Below are 18,790 nucleotides of genomic sequence, written 5' to 3' on the forward strand. Positions count from 1 at the left end.
GTGCACACGTGCGCACATACAAATTGGAACAATCAGAATACCTCTTACTTGAGAACACAGTCAGGCATGAGAATTTATTTGCCTCAACCTGGTGAAAGCTGGACATGTGCTTCTGATACCAGCTCTGCCAATCACACTGAGGAAATCAGATGGCGAGTTTCATCTCAGAGAGACAGCCCAGATAGGACATGTCTTCTAGGCCTCTGGTATTCTCTGTGTGATCAGATAACTCTGACCATACACGAGAAGAAAAGTAGCTTCCTACCTGGTGCTCAGTAAGACAAATAACTTCCTGGAAAAGCTACTTCTCTTAACCAGCACCACCTCTAAGAGTCATAAGCCCAATGACCAAGACTTGAACATCACCTCTGTATATCCCACCAAAAATGCTATGGATTTTTCTATTTTGAATACGTGGACATCAGCATGAGCCAAGAGCCTAAAAGACAGGGTATAGAAACTTGGAGCCCATCAGGGAATACGCTGAACTGTGCAGGGAACGCTGAGCCATGCACAAGAAGAATTGTGAATCAGTGATTTAAATTAGTCTCCAATGAATAGAAGGTGCATGGAAAAACAACACAGTGCTACACCCCTACTAAACACATTTTCAGATGCATCTGACATAAACATTCAGCAGGAGAGGTTGTTTCCCCCTCATGTCAGACTGAAATATTCCACAGGAGATACACCTCTACCCAGCTCTCATTTTAAGATGAAACTCTGCTTTGGCTCTTGGACGGGAGGTGAAGAGAGCGAGTCATATCAGGCCATTCTGGCCCCTTTGTTGTTTTAACTAGCATCATTCCACAAAAGCTCAGCTGTGTACAGTTGGCCGAAGAAACCCTGGCTGTGCCCAGTAAGACGTTCTGCCCTTCAGTCTGATGGTTTGCTGGTGGAAATTAAAGCCCTGGGTTGAACTGGAGCAAATGAAACAATGTTAAGCCCAACAAGAGTCTTTGTTTTCCAGTCAGTGAAAAGGTCCTAGAGTAAAGTAAGCTCATCTAATTTAACTATAGTCTGTACTTAGAGGATGGGAAGTAACATCTTGTGTCCTATTTCTTCTGCTGTCCCAGGAAGGCAGGGGTTTAGTGGCTGAAAATCCCAGAAGATTCTTAGTTTGTCCCAGGTACTGACTCTTGGGCTTGCCTCAGGTCATCACAGCATTTGGATGTCATCACACCACTGAGATGTGGTTAGAAAGACCCTCATGCTTGTTTTTAAAGTGTTGGTAAACAAGCAGAAGAGCACTGATATCGATTATCAGCACAAAGCAGCAGCCACAAACGCTCCTGCCTACAGAGCCATGAAGAGCTATGGGATTATTTGAACAGGACCTGGTGACCTTGGATTGTTTTGTATAGCTAGTTCATTTTGCAGATGTGGACACAGATGGGGCAGGCATCTTGCTCAGTGCCACACAGCTAGTGGGTGGCAGAGCTAAATCGAGAACCAGGGCTTCCTGATCTGGTAGCCAAGGTGCCCAGAGGCTGTTCTTCCCATATCCCTTCTGCTTTTTCCTATATAGGAGGCTGTAATCAAATAGAGGGGGTATGGACTTCTTGCCCACACAGTTAGGTCTTAGATTCACTGATAAACAGTGAGGTAAGGACACAGAAGTGGGCAGACATAGAAAAAGAGTTTTCTCAGAATTCCATGCACTGGATCTAGGCTTTTTGTGGCCCAGCCCTTGACTCTATTTTACCTGCTGTTCTCGTGGGTGAGGTGCTGCTCCAAGCAGTGGCTGATTGATTTTCTGGTTGCCTTAGAGGATATGGCACTAATGGTCCCCTTTACTTCTGCACTTAAAGAGGGATCAATAGAACAGCTTTTCAGATCAACAGACAGAATAACTCTGGCGATGAGCAGGAGAGTGTCACTCCTGGTGACACTCTGGGATTGTGTGCCCTGAAATAATCTGAGGAGGCCTGCAGTCTGTATCTTCTAATCCCCAAAGAAAGGCATCTAATTGAGATCTTCACGACCCAGATAATCACGATGGTATGATCACTCACCTAGAGCCAGACATCTTGGAATGTGAAGTCAAGTGGGCCTTAGAAAGCATCACTACGAACAGAGCTAGTGCAGGTGATGGAATTCCAGTTGAGCTATTTCAAATCCTACAAGATGATGCTGTGAAAGTGCTGCACTCAATATCCAGCAAATTTGGAAAACTCAGCAGTGGCCACAGGACTGGAAAAGGTCAGTTTTCATTCCGATCCCAAAGTAAGGCAATGCCAAAGAATGCTCAAACTACCACACAGTTGCACTTATCTCACACACTAGTAAAGTAATGCTTAAAATTCTCCAAGCCAGGTTTCAGCAATACGTGAACCGTGAATGTCCAGATGTTCAAGCTGGTTTTAGAAAAGGCACAGGAACCAGAGATCAAATTGCCAACATCCACTGGATCATCGAAAAAGCAAGAGAGTTCCAGAAAAACATATATTCCTGCTTTATTGACTATGCCAAAGCCTTTGACTGTGTAGATCACAATAAACTGTGGAAACTCCTGAAAGAGATGGGAATATTAGACCACCTGATCTGCCTCTTGAGAAACCTGTATGCAGGTCAGGAAGCAACAATTAGAACTGGACATGGAACAATAGACTGGTTCCAAATAGGAAAAGGAGTACGTCAAGGCTGTATATTGTCACCCTGCTTATTTAACTTTTATGCAGAATACATCATGAGAAACACTGGGCTGGAGGAAGCACAAGCTGGAATCAAGATTGCCGGGAGAAATATCAATAACCTCAGATATGCAGATGACACCACCCTTATGGCTGAAAGTTAAGAAGAACTAAAAAGCCTCTTGATGAAAGTGAAAGAGAAGAGTGAAAAGGTTGGCTTAAAGCTCAACATTCAGAAAACTAAGATCATGGCATCCAGTCTCATCAGAGATCAGATCAGATCAGATCAGTCGCTCAGTCGTGTCCGACTCTTTGCAACCCCATGAATCGCAGCACGCCAGGCCTCCCTGTCCATCACCAATTCCCAGAGTTCACTCAGACTCACGTCCATCGAGTCAGTGATGCCATCCAGCCATCTCATCCTCTGTTGTCCCCTTCTCCTCTTGCCCCCAATCCCTCCCAGTCTCATCACTTCATGGCAAATAGATGGGGAAACAGTGGAAACAGTGGTGGACTTTATTTTTCTGGGCTCCAATATCACTGAAGATTGTGACTGCTGCCATGAAATTAAAAGACGCTTACTCCTTGGAAGGAAAGTTATGACCAACCTAGATAGCATATTCAAAACCAGAGATGTTACTTTGCCAACAAAGGTCCATCTAGTAAAGGCTATGGTTATTCCAGTGGTCATGTATGGATGTGAGAGTTGGACTATAAAGAAAGCTGAGTGCTGAAGAATTGATGCTTTTTGAACTGTGGTGTTGGAAAAGACTCTTGAGAGTCCCTTGGACTGCAAGGAGATCCAACCAGTCCATCCTAAAAGAGATCAGTCCTGGGTGTTCATTGGAAGGACTGATGTTGAAGCTGAAACTCCAATACTTTGGCCACCTGATGCAAAGAGCTGACTCATTTGAAAAGACCCTGATGCTGGGAAAGATTGAGGGCAGAAGGAGAAGGGGACGACAGAGGATGAGATGGTTGGATGGCATCACCGACTCGATGGACATGGGTTTGGGTGGACTCCAGGAGTTGGTGATGGACAGGGAGGCCTGGCACACTGCAGTTCATGAGGGTGCAAAGAGTCGGACCTGACGGGGCGACTGAACTGAACTGAACTGAATTGGCTGAGAAGTAAGACAAGCAGTATTAGCTGGACCAGAAACCTATCATTAATTCCTAGAGGCAACACATTGCTTCTTGTATGATACTCTGTAGAAACACAAGAAATATCCTTCAGTATCAACAACCCCCTTCTCATCTAGGATTTGATCTGGGAACATTTCTCATCCCATCAGCAGACTTGCAAGACTGGCTTTGGTTCTTTATATGTCTCCCCTTGGAAACCAGAATCATAGATGAGATAGTTGAGCTTCTACAGAGACTTCAACAAGTATCTGAAGGCAAGTCTCCCAAGACACCATAAAATTGTGTGGAACCAAGCAGTGACTGCATTGATGAACTAAAACTCAAGGTCGGATAATAATGAGACCCAGGCAGGGGTGAACAATGAAATGCTCTAATCGATTTTCTGCATGTGAAATGACACATGCACACTCCAGAGCATGCTATAATGAATCTGCATGGTGTGTGCAGAGGGATTTCATGGTGGCTCAGTGATACCACCCAGATCCTTCAGTTCCTGCAACCCACAAGCTGATCTGTTATTAGGGTGGAAGGGCTTGGGACACAGGCTGAGAGGTGGCAAAGACCCTACCTTCTGCGGTCAGTTCACGTTCCCCTGGGAAGAAAGCATCAGTGGAGCCCGGGCACATTCCAGCCACACCACGGGGCTTTTCCTTTGTGCACGGAGCCTTCTGGACCCTGAGCATGATCGCTGGGCTAGAATTCCAAAGCCCTGGTTTCAATTAACTTTAAGTGGATTTGACTAAGAGTTTGAACTGATGCTAATTGGTTTTCAAAACACTGGGTAACAATAAGCATTCTGATCTTGCCCATGGACAGACACACAAACCCCATTCTGAACACACTCCTGGGCAGCAGGGTGGCTGGCGCACCCCTTACCTTGCCGGGCAGGGATCCAAACTGCAGGATTTCAGAAGCTGGGGGGGCCGCCGGCTGGTCACGCACAGGTTCTCATCCACGGGCTCCCGGGTCTGTTTGTTCAGGCAGCTCACCACAGCCTCCTGGACACCTGTGTACAGATGACACCCATCAAAGCCAGAGCAGGCATGTGGGGGGTGAGCAAGTGTAGACAGGCAGCTGGTGGGAGGTCTCTGAGACTGGGAGGACTAGCTGCGTGTCAGGCAGTTGAAAGCTTGTGACTGCCCATCTCGTCAGGCATCAGTCTGTCTGGAGAAAGCACTCAGGAGTTTGTGCCCCTTAAGCAGGGCAGCTCTCCCATTGTGGGGGAGGCTGCTACCAGGACTGCTGAAATGCTTGAAAAACTACCACCCAGCTATGCAGCTGCCCATGCTGAAACAGGATAATTTAAAGCAGAAGGAGAGCAGGGTGACCAAAATAATGACCCCAAGACTTCACACATTGTATTTTAATCAACAGGAGATGACTATACTTGGAAGGCAGGCCCAGAGCCACATTGGAATAGCCAGCATTCTGTAAACTGCTATGCATCTGGGGCCTTGCATCCAGTGCTTTTCTGGTTTCCTGTTGAGTTTGGTTCATTTCTTTAGTGACCTAGAGCTGCTTGGGGTCTTCCCTGGTGGCTTAGATGGCAAAGAATCTGCCTGCCTTGCAGCAGACCTGAGTTCCATCCCTGAGTCAGGAAGATCCCCCAGAGGAGGGGACATGGCAACCCACTCCAGTATTCTTGCCTGGAGGATCCCATGGACACAGGAGCCTGGTGGGCTATAGTTCACGTGGACACAAAGAGTTGGACATGACTAAGCAACTAACACAGGGCCACTTGGGAAGTTGGAGCAAAGAGAGAGAGCAAGACACCTAATGATGGCATTCATGGAAGACAATGTTCCTACCACTACCCATGCATCCCTGACCACAGACCTAGTAAAACAGGAGTTTGAGGAGGGACTGGCATACAGTCACTTGGTGGGTTTTCATGGGGTGGGGACACATGTAACCTGATAATACAGTGTCAAGACATTTCACCCTGCTTCCCACAGTCATGGCAGCTAGGAAAAATTCACAGAGTGCACATTGTTAGCCAAGTACTGAGGCAAGGAGCTTGACATGCCCCATTCAAACCTCTCAATAACTCCACAAGACTCTACTTTATCCCCATTTTACAGATAAGGAAACAGGCTTAGAAGGGCGAAAAGACTTGCTAAGCTTACAGTTGATAGACGATGAAGTGGCACTGGTTGTGCTTTAGCACTGGAGCTTTAATGACTGAAAACATTGACATTTAAAAATACTATGAGGCTGTTCTAGCTGCTGGAGATCTTCAGGAATAACCTACACATTTCTCTGGAATCATTTCAGCAGAATTCAGTTGAAAGAAGAGAAACAGGACATTCTTGATAATTTGCTGTTAGTCATTTATAGCCATATATGTGTGTGTGTGTATAAGCATATATATATATATATATATATATTTATATATTCAGATAAAGATATCTGTTGTTAAACACTTGTATATAGTTATGGCAGAGTATGTGACAACCCACAAAATTAGTTTTATGTATAAATACACATACACTTTCTTTTTAAAATTTTCTGCATTGCTTCATTAGGTAGTACCTAATATAGTACAACTGACCTATCACTTATCAGGCCTGTTACTCTCTTCCTCCTATCTGTCCTATGTTCCCCCAAGAAGTTATCACTCCGATCACAGGCACATGCTTCCCGAGGTGATGTTACACTGACTTAGAAAGGTCACTCATCAAGACCATCATTTAAAAAGTGACATTTTAAAGTCAGAATCAGAACTGCCTTTTTTTTTTTGATTAAGTCTGACAAATCAAACATTAAAAAACTGGCACAGTATTTACCCTGTAGCTGTGAATGTCAGTTTTCTTTTTTCTAAGCCATTTTATGAGCTTTAAAAATTAAATTTAAATATATCACAGCCAGTTCAGGGTGGAGCATTGGAGATTTATGCTAGACATTAAAGATATTCCATCATATTCTGGAATGCTGACTCCAGGGTGTTCTCCTGGTTGCAGCTGGGATGAGCCTCTTGAAATTCATGGTATGATAATATAGCAAAACATTTCATAAGAAATTATTGGTATCATTGTTGATACTTCCCACTGGAATAGTCTGGCATTATTAAGTTCGCGACGACAAGCTGTGGACAAGGCGAACTACACCATACAGAATCTAGAGCTGTGATTCTGTTTGAAATTAAGGTTTCAATTCATCTGCCGACCTGGTAGTATTTCAGAGATTCGAAATGTGGCTCTAAAATAAAAGATATTTTGGCTTTAGTCAGCTATTGAAAAGCTCATGAATTTGAGTTAACAGTACCTGAAGGAGGAAGTGATTACACAGCTTTTGTCTCCTGCCTCATATGAAAGGGCTTGCTTTGAGGGGAGGGTCATGTGTGGAGGGGTATATTAAGTGATGTAACCCGTTTCCCCTTTGTGAAGCCTGGTTTGTAGAACCAGGTCCTTCCAAGCCTGCATGGAATGGGGTTGCAAGGGTTAAAGTCTCTACACAGGAAACCTTCTGAGATACATGGAACAAGTTTATGTGACTCCACCGAATAATCCTAGTTCAGGGTAAAAATCACCTTTGGGGTGATTTTTTAAAGGTGATTTCTCACCTTTAATTGCTGAGATTAAGAAGCATTCCAGAGTTACTACCTTCTTCTAGAAGGATGGCCTCGTGATGGTTCAGGGTTCTGTTGTCAGAGCATTCCTGGGTGGGGCCTGGGGTGGTGGCGCCTAAGGGCAGAGCTCTGTGTAATGAAGGAGGATCTGGGACCAGCCCTGTGGTCAACATGAGACATTTTTGTGGCATGAACGAATGAGATGCCTAAAGGGCAGGGTATTCCAAAGCACAGTGTGCAATTTGGGCCAAGGTGGTGGGAATGGGGGCCTGGAGGAAGCGTGAGAGCAGCCTGGGGATGGCGGTGTGGGAAGGTGAAGAGGGAAGATGCCTGAAGGCTTCACCTGAGTTCACAGTCTACTTGGCTCAGGGCAGTCAGGCCGGCTTGAGAGAAGCTAACTCATCAAGTGCATACTCTTTTCCAATGGGATAACTCACTCGCCCAGAAGGACATTGTAAACCAACAAAGAACACACACTTACCTAAGATCCTTTCTGATTCTGAGTTTTCTTTCTTGACAGAGCAAAGAGAGGATTGATAAGGAAAAGGGGACAAGAGGGAAAGGATTTCACCTTTTAATATTAATACTTGCTGATGTCAGCTTCAAGTCTTCCCTCAGCTAGACTTTAATATCAATTTTACCATTTAAGAGATCAACAATAAAGCTGTTCAGGTTCAGATCTGCTCTCCTTGACTACACCTATCCATTCACATATAGGAAATTAAAATATAACCAGGAGATGATAGCGGGACCCAGGACACAGGTCTGAACAGATTAGGCTTACTTTCCATCTTCCAGAAAATGGAGTTTTCATTGTTTATATCTCCAAAAATAGCATAATTGCTACCTAATATTTGATGAGAACTCAGGGAAATGTGGAGAAGGCAATGGCAACCCACTCCAGTACTTTTGCCTGGAAAATCCCATGGACAGAGGAGCCTGGTAGGCTGCAGTCCATGGGGTCGCTAGAGTCGGACACGACTGAGTGACTTCACTTTCACTTTTCACTTTCATGCATTGGAGAAAGAAATGGCAACCCACTCCAGTGTTCTTGCCTGGAGAATCCCAGGGACGGGGAAGCCTGGTGGGCTGCCGTCTATGGGGTCGCACAGAGTCGGACACGACTGAAGCGACTTAGCAGCAGCAGCAGCAGCAGGGAAATGCAGCCATCAGCTACAGCCTAAATTACTAACAGGTTCCTTCTGGTCACTACCTCTGCTGGGTGAAAGGTAACTTCTGTGTCTATCCAATTTCATCTTTTGAAATGGCAAAAACAATAAAATAAGTATAACCTCAAATTGATTTAAAATCTGTTAATCCTGCACATTTTTGATTGGCATCAGCAGAATGATTAAAAATATCTTCAGCCTTGTGGGTTATATTTTGGTGTAGATCAATGGTGACAATACCATAAAATGTTACTGCCAAACAATGACTTCAAAATATACATGTCCTATACCCGGAAACAACCTAGATTGTCCATTAACAGATGAATGGATAAAGAAGTTGTAGTACATGTATACAATGGAATATTACTCAGCCATAAGCAGGAACACATTTGAGTCAATTCTAATGAGGTGGATGAACCTAGAGCCTATTAGAGAGTGAAGTAAATCAGAGAAAAACAAATATCGTATGTTAACACATATATATGGAATCTAGAAAGATGGTGCTGATGAGCCTATCTGCAGGGCAACAATGGAGATGCAGACACAGAGAACAGACTTGTAGACACAGGTGGGGAAGGAGAGGGTGGGACGACTGGAGAGAGCAGACTGGAAACATATCTACTACCATATATAAAACAGATAGCCAGTGGGAATTTGCTGTATGACTCAGTGAGCTCAGACTGGTGCTCTGTGGCCTAGAGGGGTGGGATGGGTGGGAGGTGGGAGGCAGGTTCAAGAGGGAGGGGACATACGTATACATATGGCTGATTCATATTGATGTATGGCAGAAACCAACACAATATTATAAAGCAATTATCCTCCAATTAAAAATAAATTAAAAAAATTAATATACATGTCTTATATACTGAAATAATTTTTTAGTGTGTTTGGGCATCATATGGATCATATGACCCAAGCATATTTTCACCACTTTGGCATTCTCAACTTTTAACATTTTAGGCATAGATATATTACCGTGGCACCGTGACACAGCTAAAAGTAAGCATGTGCAGTTGTTGACAGTTAAAGACCTAAGACATTTCAGGAACTTTCCCTGCCTTGGATATAAATGATGTACACTTTATGTTATACAAATATCTCCTCAGATCCTATAAGCATAGATAAATTGTATATGAAGCATACAAAATATTATTTCCAAATCAATATATTCTGAAAACATTTTAAATGAAAAACAGTTCGCACACTCTCAGTGATTTGAATTTTATGCCTCTGGTTAGCAGAATGGTTAGAATTGTAAAGATAAAGGTATCTGGTTATTTACATATTCCACTAAGGCATCATTTTCCCTATCTGCTCATAAAGTTCCACTTGGCTTAGAGAATCATAATAGAGGGCAGAAATAATTTTTTTCAAGGCACATTTGTCAGACAAAAGATCATGATCGTTTAATTCAGATGATCATGGAAACTGGGGATAAACACACACCATCCGAAATCCTGAGTAGTTCCTTATATTGCAATGAAGCAACTGCAGCCACTGGCTATGTCCTTTCCATCTGACCTTTTAACTTGCCTGGGCCCAGAGATCATCAGAGCTTACTCAACATTTCTCCTTCATTAAACATGGGAGAAAAGATGTCCTCATTGTGAGTGGTGGGCGCCCCCAGCAACATGGATGAGTAGAGTTCCAAGAAACTGTCTTCCAGAATCAGATGGAAAATTTTAGGTTTTAAAATAACAGACTCTCCATGAAAACACTTAAGAACTCCACGGTCTGAAATTGGAAGACTTAGAAACAAACGAGAACCTCAAGGTCAAGACTATTAAATGCTTACAAAGTGACCTGAAGGAGAAAATTGATTCTCTGCTTGTACTTGTTCCACTATCCATTCCTTTTCAACTACACATGAACAATTTGGGCACATGTATTTTTACATTCCCAGCAATGACAAAAGATGCTTTTATAAAAGAGTTTCCAAGATGTCATGGTTTATAAGACAGTTTGGGAAATCATTTTAATATAGATATTTTTATACCAGTTAAGAAAGAAACTTTGCCGGGAATGCAGATCCTTGATGTGACAAGAGGCGTTATTGATAGCTAGGGAGGGAGATTTGATGGGAAATCAGCCAACCTTTCCTTGCCTATCAAAATCTCTCTTGGGAGTATATATGGGAGTTAGTAGCCATATGGTGGTGGTTTATTCGTTAAGTTGTGCCCAACATTTTGTGACCCCATGGACTGTAGCCTGCCAGGCTCCTCTATCCATGGGATTTTCCGGGCAAGAATACTAGAGTGGGTAGCCATTTCCTTCTCCAGGGGATCTTCCTGACCCAGGGTTGAACCAGAATCTCCTGCATTGCAGAAGGATTCTTTACCAATTGAGCCACCAGGGAAGCCCAGTGACCACATTTCCATTACTGTATTTTTTACAGTAGTACAAAAGATCATAATCTTAAAGAATTAATTATTGACTTAAATACCTTCTTCCCCCACTATGGTTTCATCACTAACACCTGAAATAGAAAAATGACTGAATCTGTTATCACCATGGACTAGACCTAAGAGAACCAGATTAATATACATGGAAACATTGAACACTATTTAAATAATATTCATTCAGTGATAAAGCTTCAGGAACTCTCTAAGTGTGTAAAGAAGTGAGGTATGATGCAAGGACTCTAAACAGAGAAATAAACAGCAGCACTAGTCCCACATATCACTGACTAGATGTGTGATCTTGAAAAAATCACTCAGCTCTCTGTATCTCAGTTTGCACATCGATAAAATGGCAGCGGGATCAGGCTTTAATCTTTAAACTCCCTTCCAGTTCCAGGTAACCTCAGTGTTAACTGTCATTATACATCCTTTCCCTTTGTCAACAGATATTACTTTGGCGACCGGCTGAGAAAGTCAGAGGTGGCGTACTCTGTCCTCGGGAACAACAGACGGTTTTGTCGTCTTTGATCTGGGTTCATACCACATGCACTGAGGCAAGGGCAAAGACAAATAAAACTGAATGTCAAGAGCATTGCCAGGCCCGTGTCAACAGTGTTTCTCGGTCAGATACACTGAGATATAGTGCAAAATATCAGAATGACAAGTAAAAGTAAAAGCATTACTTGTGTTAGCTACTCATAGCTGACAGTCTGAGAGAGACAGGCCCAGAGAGAAATACATCTGTGTTTCATTCAGTCTGCTTTAGGTTTAGAACGGTTTCCTCCCCCTCCTTAGCCTTCTTGGACTAGAGACAATCACGGGACACAGCTGCCCGCAGAGAGAGACGCTACAGTGAAAGGCAAGAGGGTGGCAATGATCTGAGGCCTAGCCCCTTCTTACCTCCTCCACAGGACTCGGAGCACTTGGTGAAGCCCTCATACTCCCAGTCGTAGAGCTGGTCAAAGTCCTGCAGGCCACCCAAGAGGCCATCTGTCTCTTCCAGGTTAAATTCGGGAGTCTCCCCGTGGCATGGTCCTGCGTAACAGGGGCGCTGGGACGCTGGCTTGGGTCCTTCACATTCGTCAACGGGCAGGTCGGCCACAGACTGAGAGAAAGACAGGAGCACCTGGCACCTGACTATTCGCACCTGGGTCCCCACACCACAGGTGACCGTGCAGGCCGACCAGGCCTCTGGGATGAACCTGCAGTCCGCAAGCAAACAAGAGGACAGGATGAGAAGCCCCAAGCAGGAGACTGCAGGCACCGGGAAGGGCCACATCCCACCTGCCACTGGGGCCCAGGGCCGTCTCAGGACGTGCTCAGGGCTCTGCCACCCTGTCCTGTCCTGTGCTGGGTGCTTCAGTGCAGCCCATGAGCTCATCTGCCAGTCTCTGGATTGGTTTCTTCGGGCGTGTCACATGAACCCCCAGCTGGAAGATATTCCAGCCACAGACCACCTGCTTTCTCCCAGCTTTGCACCCACAGTGGTAGCTCTTCAGAGCAGGGAACTGATTTCTTCTCTCTTGATCTAAATTCCAGCCCTTGTGCCTCCTGCGAGATGTTGGCTATTCTTACAGCAGACTAATACTGATACTAAAAACTATAACAAAGTAAGCCCTTAGAGATATTTAAGGAAGTATATATTTTTTTGTTTTAGTCTGGATTTCAGATTCTGTAACTTTCTTTGCTTTTTTGCTCAATGTGCTTCCCAAGATTTATTTATATATAGAAAGAGAAAGAGGATTTTTTTTTTAAGTTTCCAAGAATGGAGCAAAGCCTTGTTCCTCACACATTCTTTGAATTAGTCTGGCCTGCGATTCTTTTTATATCTGAGAGAAAAGCCTTGCTACAAATTTAAATCCACAGGCATGTCACCGTAAACGAGGGGTTTTGCATCCATACATGTTTGTTCGACAGCCTCCAGTCCCTCCTCATCAAGCGAAGTCACATTAATGAGAACTTCCCTGAGTTTCTCTAGAATGTAGGACAATATGCAAATTCCAAAAAAAAAAAAAAAGAAAAAAAGACTGTTTTCCTCCAACTAATCAACAATTGCCATATCTGCAATGACCTTGAGAAGTATCCAGGGGAAAAAAGCCCTGAGGGCACTACTAACATTTTCACAAAGTTAGTATAATAATCTGGAGAAAGGACTTTGGAATAAAAATCTTAAAAAAATTTTTTTTCTATGATCCTACTGCTTTTGCACTGGGAGTCGTGCTGAGGAGGCATGCAAATCTGGCTCTTTAACCCTGATTTTGGCAGAAAAGGAAAGAAGTGATAAGAAGGTTATAGCATTAAGTCCCAGCAAGTGAAAATAGTTCCCATCTAGTTTAGAGAAGCTGAAATTCTAACAGGAAATTGATCCAAGTTTTCAAACTGGAAGAAGCAAAACAAAGTTGTAGCCTGAACCTGGGCTGTGTCCTGAGCAGGGAGACTGGAACAGAGACCCAGAGCCATGATGTCTGAGGCAGGGAGGGGTCCCCTGACGAAGGATTTGACACTTGCTACCTTTGAAGAGCCACCCCCGAGAGGAGGATGAGGGTCATACACAATCGTGTCAGGAAGGTGGATTAAGGAGGAAGCATCACCCCGAATCATTCCCAAGAAATTCTCATCACAGGGTTGCCTCCCTCTTTCGTTTTTTAATTCCTGACTCCATCTTCTGGCACCTCGGGAATGTGGTAGGGAGATCGCATCCAATAAGATTAAAATATCTTTCTCTCTTTAAATAATGCTACCTGTAGCCGTCTTTTAGGAATATAAAACCAAACTCTGCAATCGAAATAGTTTTAACCCTCTTATTATACATTCACATCTGTCTGCCTGAGTCCTGGGACAAAAATCATAACAAAATATACAAGCACTGAATTTTACAACCCAGGTAATAGACAGAAAGGAAAATATACCCCATACTATTGTATATATAAGAGAAACCCCAAAGCAAGTGATATGTCTTTAAACTTTGATAACAGTGATGAAACTGCTTCTTTAATAACGTGGTCCTGAATTTTGTTTTCAAATAAAAAAGATGATAAGATCTCAGAAAGAACAGTACCCTATTAGCTTTTCCAATCCAGTAAGGATTATTACTCTGTCGGCTATAATGGCCCTTTTCAGTGACCATTACAAAAGACTAAGAATCAGATAGATTTTTTGGTAAAGAGCCAGATAGGGAAGATTTTAGATTCTGTGGGCTATGTGTGTGGGTCTTTGTTGTTGCAAAACTTAACTCTGTGAAAGCAGCCACAGGCAATACAAAACAAAATGAGTGTGGTTGTGTTCCGATAAAACTTTATTCATAAAAACTGGGGTTGGGAATGGGAAGGGAGATGGAAGGGTCTAAATTTGGCCTATTGGGTTGTAGTTTTCCAACTCCTTCTATAGAACATTTAGTGGACATGTCAAGCACACTGAGATTCATCAGTTCCTTCAAAACCTATTTTAGGCATCTGTCTCCATCTTTTCCCACATATATAAACTTATGAGAATGACAAGTAGCTAAAGTGATTTATTTTTTACCTCCTAGATTAAAAGTGAGTCCCAGATGAAATCTAGAATGTAAAGGATGCACAAATGAAACTCTCAGCTCTCCCTGCCTATAACATGAATCACTTTGCATTTGTTCTCTTTCCAGGACTGGGAAGATACACCAAAATCACAGAAAGTAGAAAGAGATGCCACTGCTCCATGAATTCATTGCCATGATTGAGACTTGTTTATTTTAAAGCAACATCTAAATGAAAAAAGAATCATGTGTGTTGTGGGTATGTGTATATTTTTGACTATTTGGATACTTAGGGTTAATCTACTTTATGTCTCCCAAATGAGAACCTTATCAAGTGTCAGACAGACTTATTGGCATATCTCCCAACCCACTCTCCTTAGGTCTTCATCAAATTCACACCAATTAAGAGCAATTTGGTCTTTAAGTGGTGCTGTCTTTTGGCACTCAGTTTAATTTCTCTAGTGCATACACTGGATGATATAATATTCTCTCTCACTGAAGGCAGGAGATTGTATTTCAAAAGAAAAATATCTAATAGTGCAAATGGCCAAATGAATAATAACTGTTTTTCATAGGAAACCTTCCCCCACATCTCTGGATCTCCCAACTCTGTATTTACTATCTTGAGCTTTCTGGCCACAAGTGGGAGGAACAAAGGTCAGGGAGAGGGCAGTCAAATGAGCCTGGAGGTTTAACTGAAACGTTTAGAAGTTGAGTAGTTCTTGCGGAGTTAGAACCTTTAAAGTGTGACCTTTAAAATGGAGTCAATGTGCTTTCTAAAAATCTGCATGTTATTAAAATAAATTTATATTAAAAAAATAAAAATCTGCATGTTAATTGTCTTGATGTACACATGTACAATGTATTATTGAAGTTTAATTTAGGCAACTTTTCTTTTGGTTAGCAGCATGATTGCCAGAAGAATGAGGAATGGCTTGGATAAGTGAGTTCTTTAAATGGTGGGCTTGAGCTTCAGAAATGATTGATATGATTCTGCATTTAGTTTTCCCATCTCCAGGGTAAAACAAACAAATGAACAGAAACTTGGCAAGTAAATAATTTATGTTTCTTCTGTTTGCAAGCTTCATTGTTCATTTCACTACCAAAATGCTTATCCTTTAATTAGAGGTGTAACCACAGTCCCTATAACAAAATAGATAAGTAATAATCAAATTCACTTGTAAAATCCCAAAGCAGTTTAGTTTATTAGTGGCTATTATGGAGTCAGAAGCATGGACACTTCTGAAGTAATAAAAACTATCACTTTATTTATATGATGCTACAGGGAAACAATTCACTCTTAGTCTCGTGTCACTTCAGGTATTATCTACTTAGCTCTAGTTTTATACACATAGTCTGATATTCAACTTTTCTCCTCTTCCTTTTCTCTCTCCTCCTTTCACATGTGCATTTGTCTAAAAAAATCATTGGGATTATTCAAAATATGAGTAGCACAACATAGTAGCTCTGTAGTGTTATTTTGATGCTGTTACGAGCCTCAGCTCATTCTCTAGTTTCAAAATACAAACTGAAACTTGCAGGAAATCACATTACAGATATTTAATTTTAGTTTAGTTTCCAATCTTACAACATTTGAATTATAAGTTGATAGTGGAAAATCCCATGGACGGAGGAACCTGGTAAGCTGCAGTCGCTGCCTACCAGGGTTGCTGAGGGTCGGACCCGACTGAGCGACTTCCCTTTTGACTTTTCACTTCCATGCATTGGAGAAGGAAATGGCAACCCACTCCAGTGTTCTTGCCTGGAGAATCCCAGGGACGGGGGAGCCTGGTGGGCTGCCATCTATGGGGTCGCACAGAGTCGGACACGACTGAAGCGACTTAGCAGCAGCAGCAGGGACTGTATATTTATTTTTATTCTTTCTTTGGTGGTTTTAGGGTGAGGGGTGAGGAGGGAATAAACTTAATAGTGTAGGAAAAAATTATCACAACTTTAAAACAGACCCTAAATATTACTGGGTATTCAGTTCAGTGCATTCTTTCTGATTATTGCAAAATTTTAAAATCTCTGAGATTTAAAATAACCATGAGTTATTTTTACTCCTCTATAAATTGTATAAAATTGATCATAAAAATGATTCAGGCTCATAGAAATGAGGATTAATTGTGTCTGTGAGTGAAGTTGCTCAGTCGAATCTGACTCTTTGCGACCCCATGGACAGTAGTCAACCAGGCTTCTCTGTCCATGGGATTTTCCAGGCAAGAATATTGGAGTGGGTTGCTATTTACTTCTCCAGGGGATCTTCCTGACCCAGGGATCGAACCTGGGTCTCCCACATTGTAGGCAGACAATGGACTGCCAATCCACTACCGTCCAGTGGATTGTGTGTAGTGGAATGTAATTGGTTGTCCTGTAGATAGACCCATTTTGCATCTACTTGTAAATTCATTTCAGCATTCTTATTCGCCTGAATATGTTTGGCTTTTTTAAATTTCCTTTGAATTGGTTGTAACATCTTCCTAGTTTCTTCATTAATTAATGAAGTCAATACAATCTTTGACAGATGTTTATTTTGTATTTGCATGCGATTCATGATTATTCCCATTCTAACATTTTCTCATTTAACAGAGACCACAGAGGGCTCTGGAGAAGAGTACATTGGAAAAATAAAATACTGTATAAGTAATTCTATGCCAAATTAACCAGAAAGTCTTTTACATAAATATGTCATTTGGGGACCAAAAAATCATTATATGTTATTGGTAAAAATGGTATTTCATATTACTTCATCTTATTTTTAACTCAATCTTTTTCTCTTCTTTTTCTTTAGTCTTAAAAGAGTTGGTTCTTCTGATTTTGGACAATCTTTGAGGCAGTAAAATCTTTAGGAAAAGGTACAGTTACCTAAAATCTAGCCGGGCATTTGGATCTATGATAAAAACACATTGCTGCTGGGTGGGAAAGAAAGTTAGAAAGGGAAATAGAAACACATTCTTTCATCTACTTAATTATTTATTCAATGTCTCTATGAAATTAAAGTTTGTTTTTTTTTTTTAATAAAAACCTTCAAACTAGAAAACAAATAAAATGTGGGAATGCTACAAAGGGAAGGCAATTCTTGAACTGTATCACTTTAGAAGTTTTAGAATTATAGGTAAAATCCATCATAGTAAGACAGACTTAAAATTATTTAAAAATATAGCTAAAGCATTAAGGTGTTGAGTGTATACTTATTCAAGATATGCCTCTACATTCACTTAGAGCCATACCTAAATCATTCCAAATAAATGAGAATCTAACTTATTGTGAAAATTCTTTAGTCAAGGATACTTGATCTGCATGTGGAATTATAAAAATATTTCTCAACTGCTGCTGTTAGCTTACAACTTTCTGGAACTGCAAATAATTTATACTAGTTATGCAATGCATATTGAAGTCTCCAAGCAAAATTTTGTAAAGGTGTCCAAGATACCACTCTACAAAACATCTAATATCACCACTGTTTTGTCATAGATTCTTCACCTCCATATCACGCCTGAATTGGGAGGGTGTTCAGCAATGTAAAGTGCCTAGAAGTATAACCAAGAATAGAATGGTTCTAGAAATTAATCTGACAAAACAAATGACCATTTTGGTGCAGTCACCAGTATGATTATTTGAAATAAAATTCAGTGACTACCCCGTCTAGTAGTGCTAACTAGTGATGGGAAGGACTCAGCTCCCTAATTCTCTAAGAAGAGAGAGAAGAGAGAGCTGTATTTAGTGGCATTTTCCAAGTAGTTGACATCATTTTCTCATGATAATGATGCCCTTTTGAGTTCTTTGAGAGGCAGCTGGCCTCTGCAAGAATGCCTCAATGGTTTTCTTGCAGAAATGCTCAGTGTTGGAAGGAGGGGAAGAAAGGCTAGCTGCATTAAAAATCACATTTTCCTTTCAAAGAGACTTTGTACTAGAAGGAAATGCTGTGGGAGATCAGAGCTCTCTCCAAGTTCCAAGAAGCCAGAGATGACTGGACTCTTTCAAAGTCTAGGACCTCATACATCTGAGTACACTGTTAAACTCATCTTGTGAGTCTGAGCCAGCTTTCTCTGATGTGGTTCCAGACAAGACATTAGAAGGAATCTTACTAAGAGTGGGACCCTCTTGACCATCAGGATGTTATTCTGCTTTAACAAGAAGAGAAAAGCCAGGAGAAAGACAGTTGATAATAAACGTTTCAGAGTATTGGCCCCAAATTTTCTGCTATTCCTGACATATCCAGTCTTCAATTATCTTATTTCCAGTAGCATCCAAGATACCTGATGCTTGGATGGTGCCTTTTTCCTTGAATTACTTTCTCCTCAACTCACAAGGCATCAAACTTAGCTTGTTTTTGTTTTCTGGTCACTTTCTTCTCAGAATCCTTT

General features: G+C 41.8%; 1 protein-coding gene across 4 annotated transcripts in view; it reads right to left on the reverse strand.

Moving 5' to 3' along the window:
• Positions 1 to 18,790, reverse strand: part of ADAMTSL1 (ADAMTS like 1) — a 1,120,403-nt gene that overhangs the window by 226,620 nt on the left and 874,993 nt on the right. For all 4 annotated transcript variants that reach the window (XM_025279016.3, XM_044939811.2, XM_044939812.2 and 1 more), the window contains 2 exons: positions 11,816 to 12,117; positions 4,656 to 4,785 (listed from right to left, as the gene is read on the reverse strand). In XM_025279016.3, the coding sequence (XP_025134801.1) occupies positions 4,656 to 4,785; positions 11,816 to 12,117 (432 nt within the window). The remainder of the gene's footprint in view (positions 1 to 4,655; positions 4,786 to 11,815; positions 12,118 to 18,790) is intronic.

This window comes from Bubalus bubalis, chromosome 3 (genome assembly GCF_019923935.1).
Source record: "Bubalus bubalis isolate 160015118507 breed Murrah chromosome 3, NDDB_SH_1, whole genome shotgun sequence".
Taxonomy (NCBI): domain Eukaryota; kingdom Metazoa; phylum Chordata; class Mammalia; order Artiodactyla; family Bovidae; genus Bubalus; species Bubalus bubalis.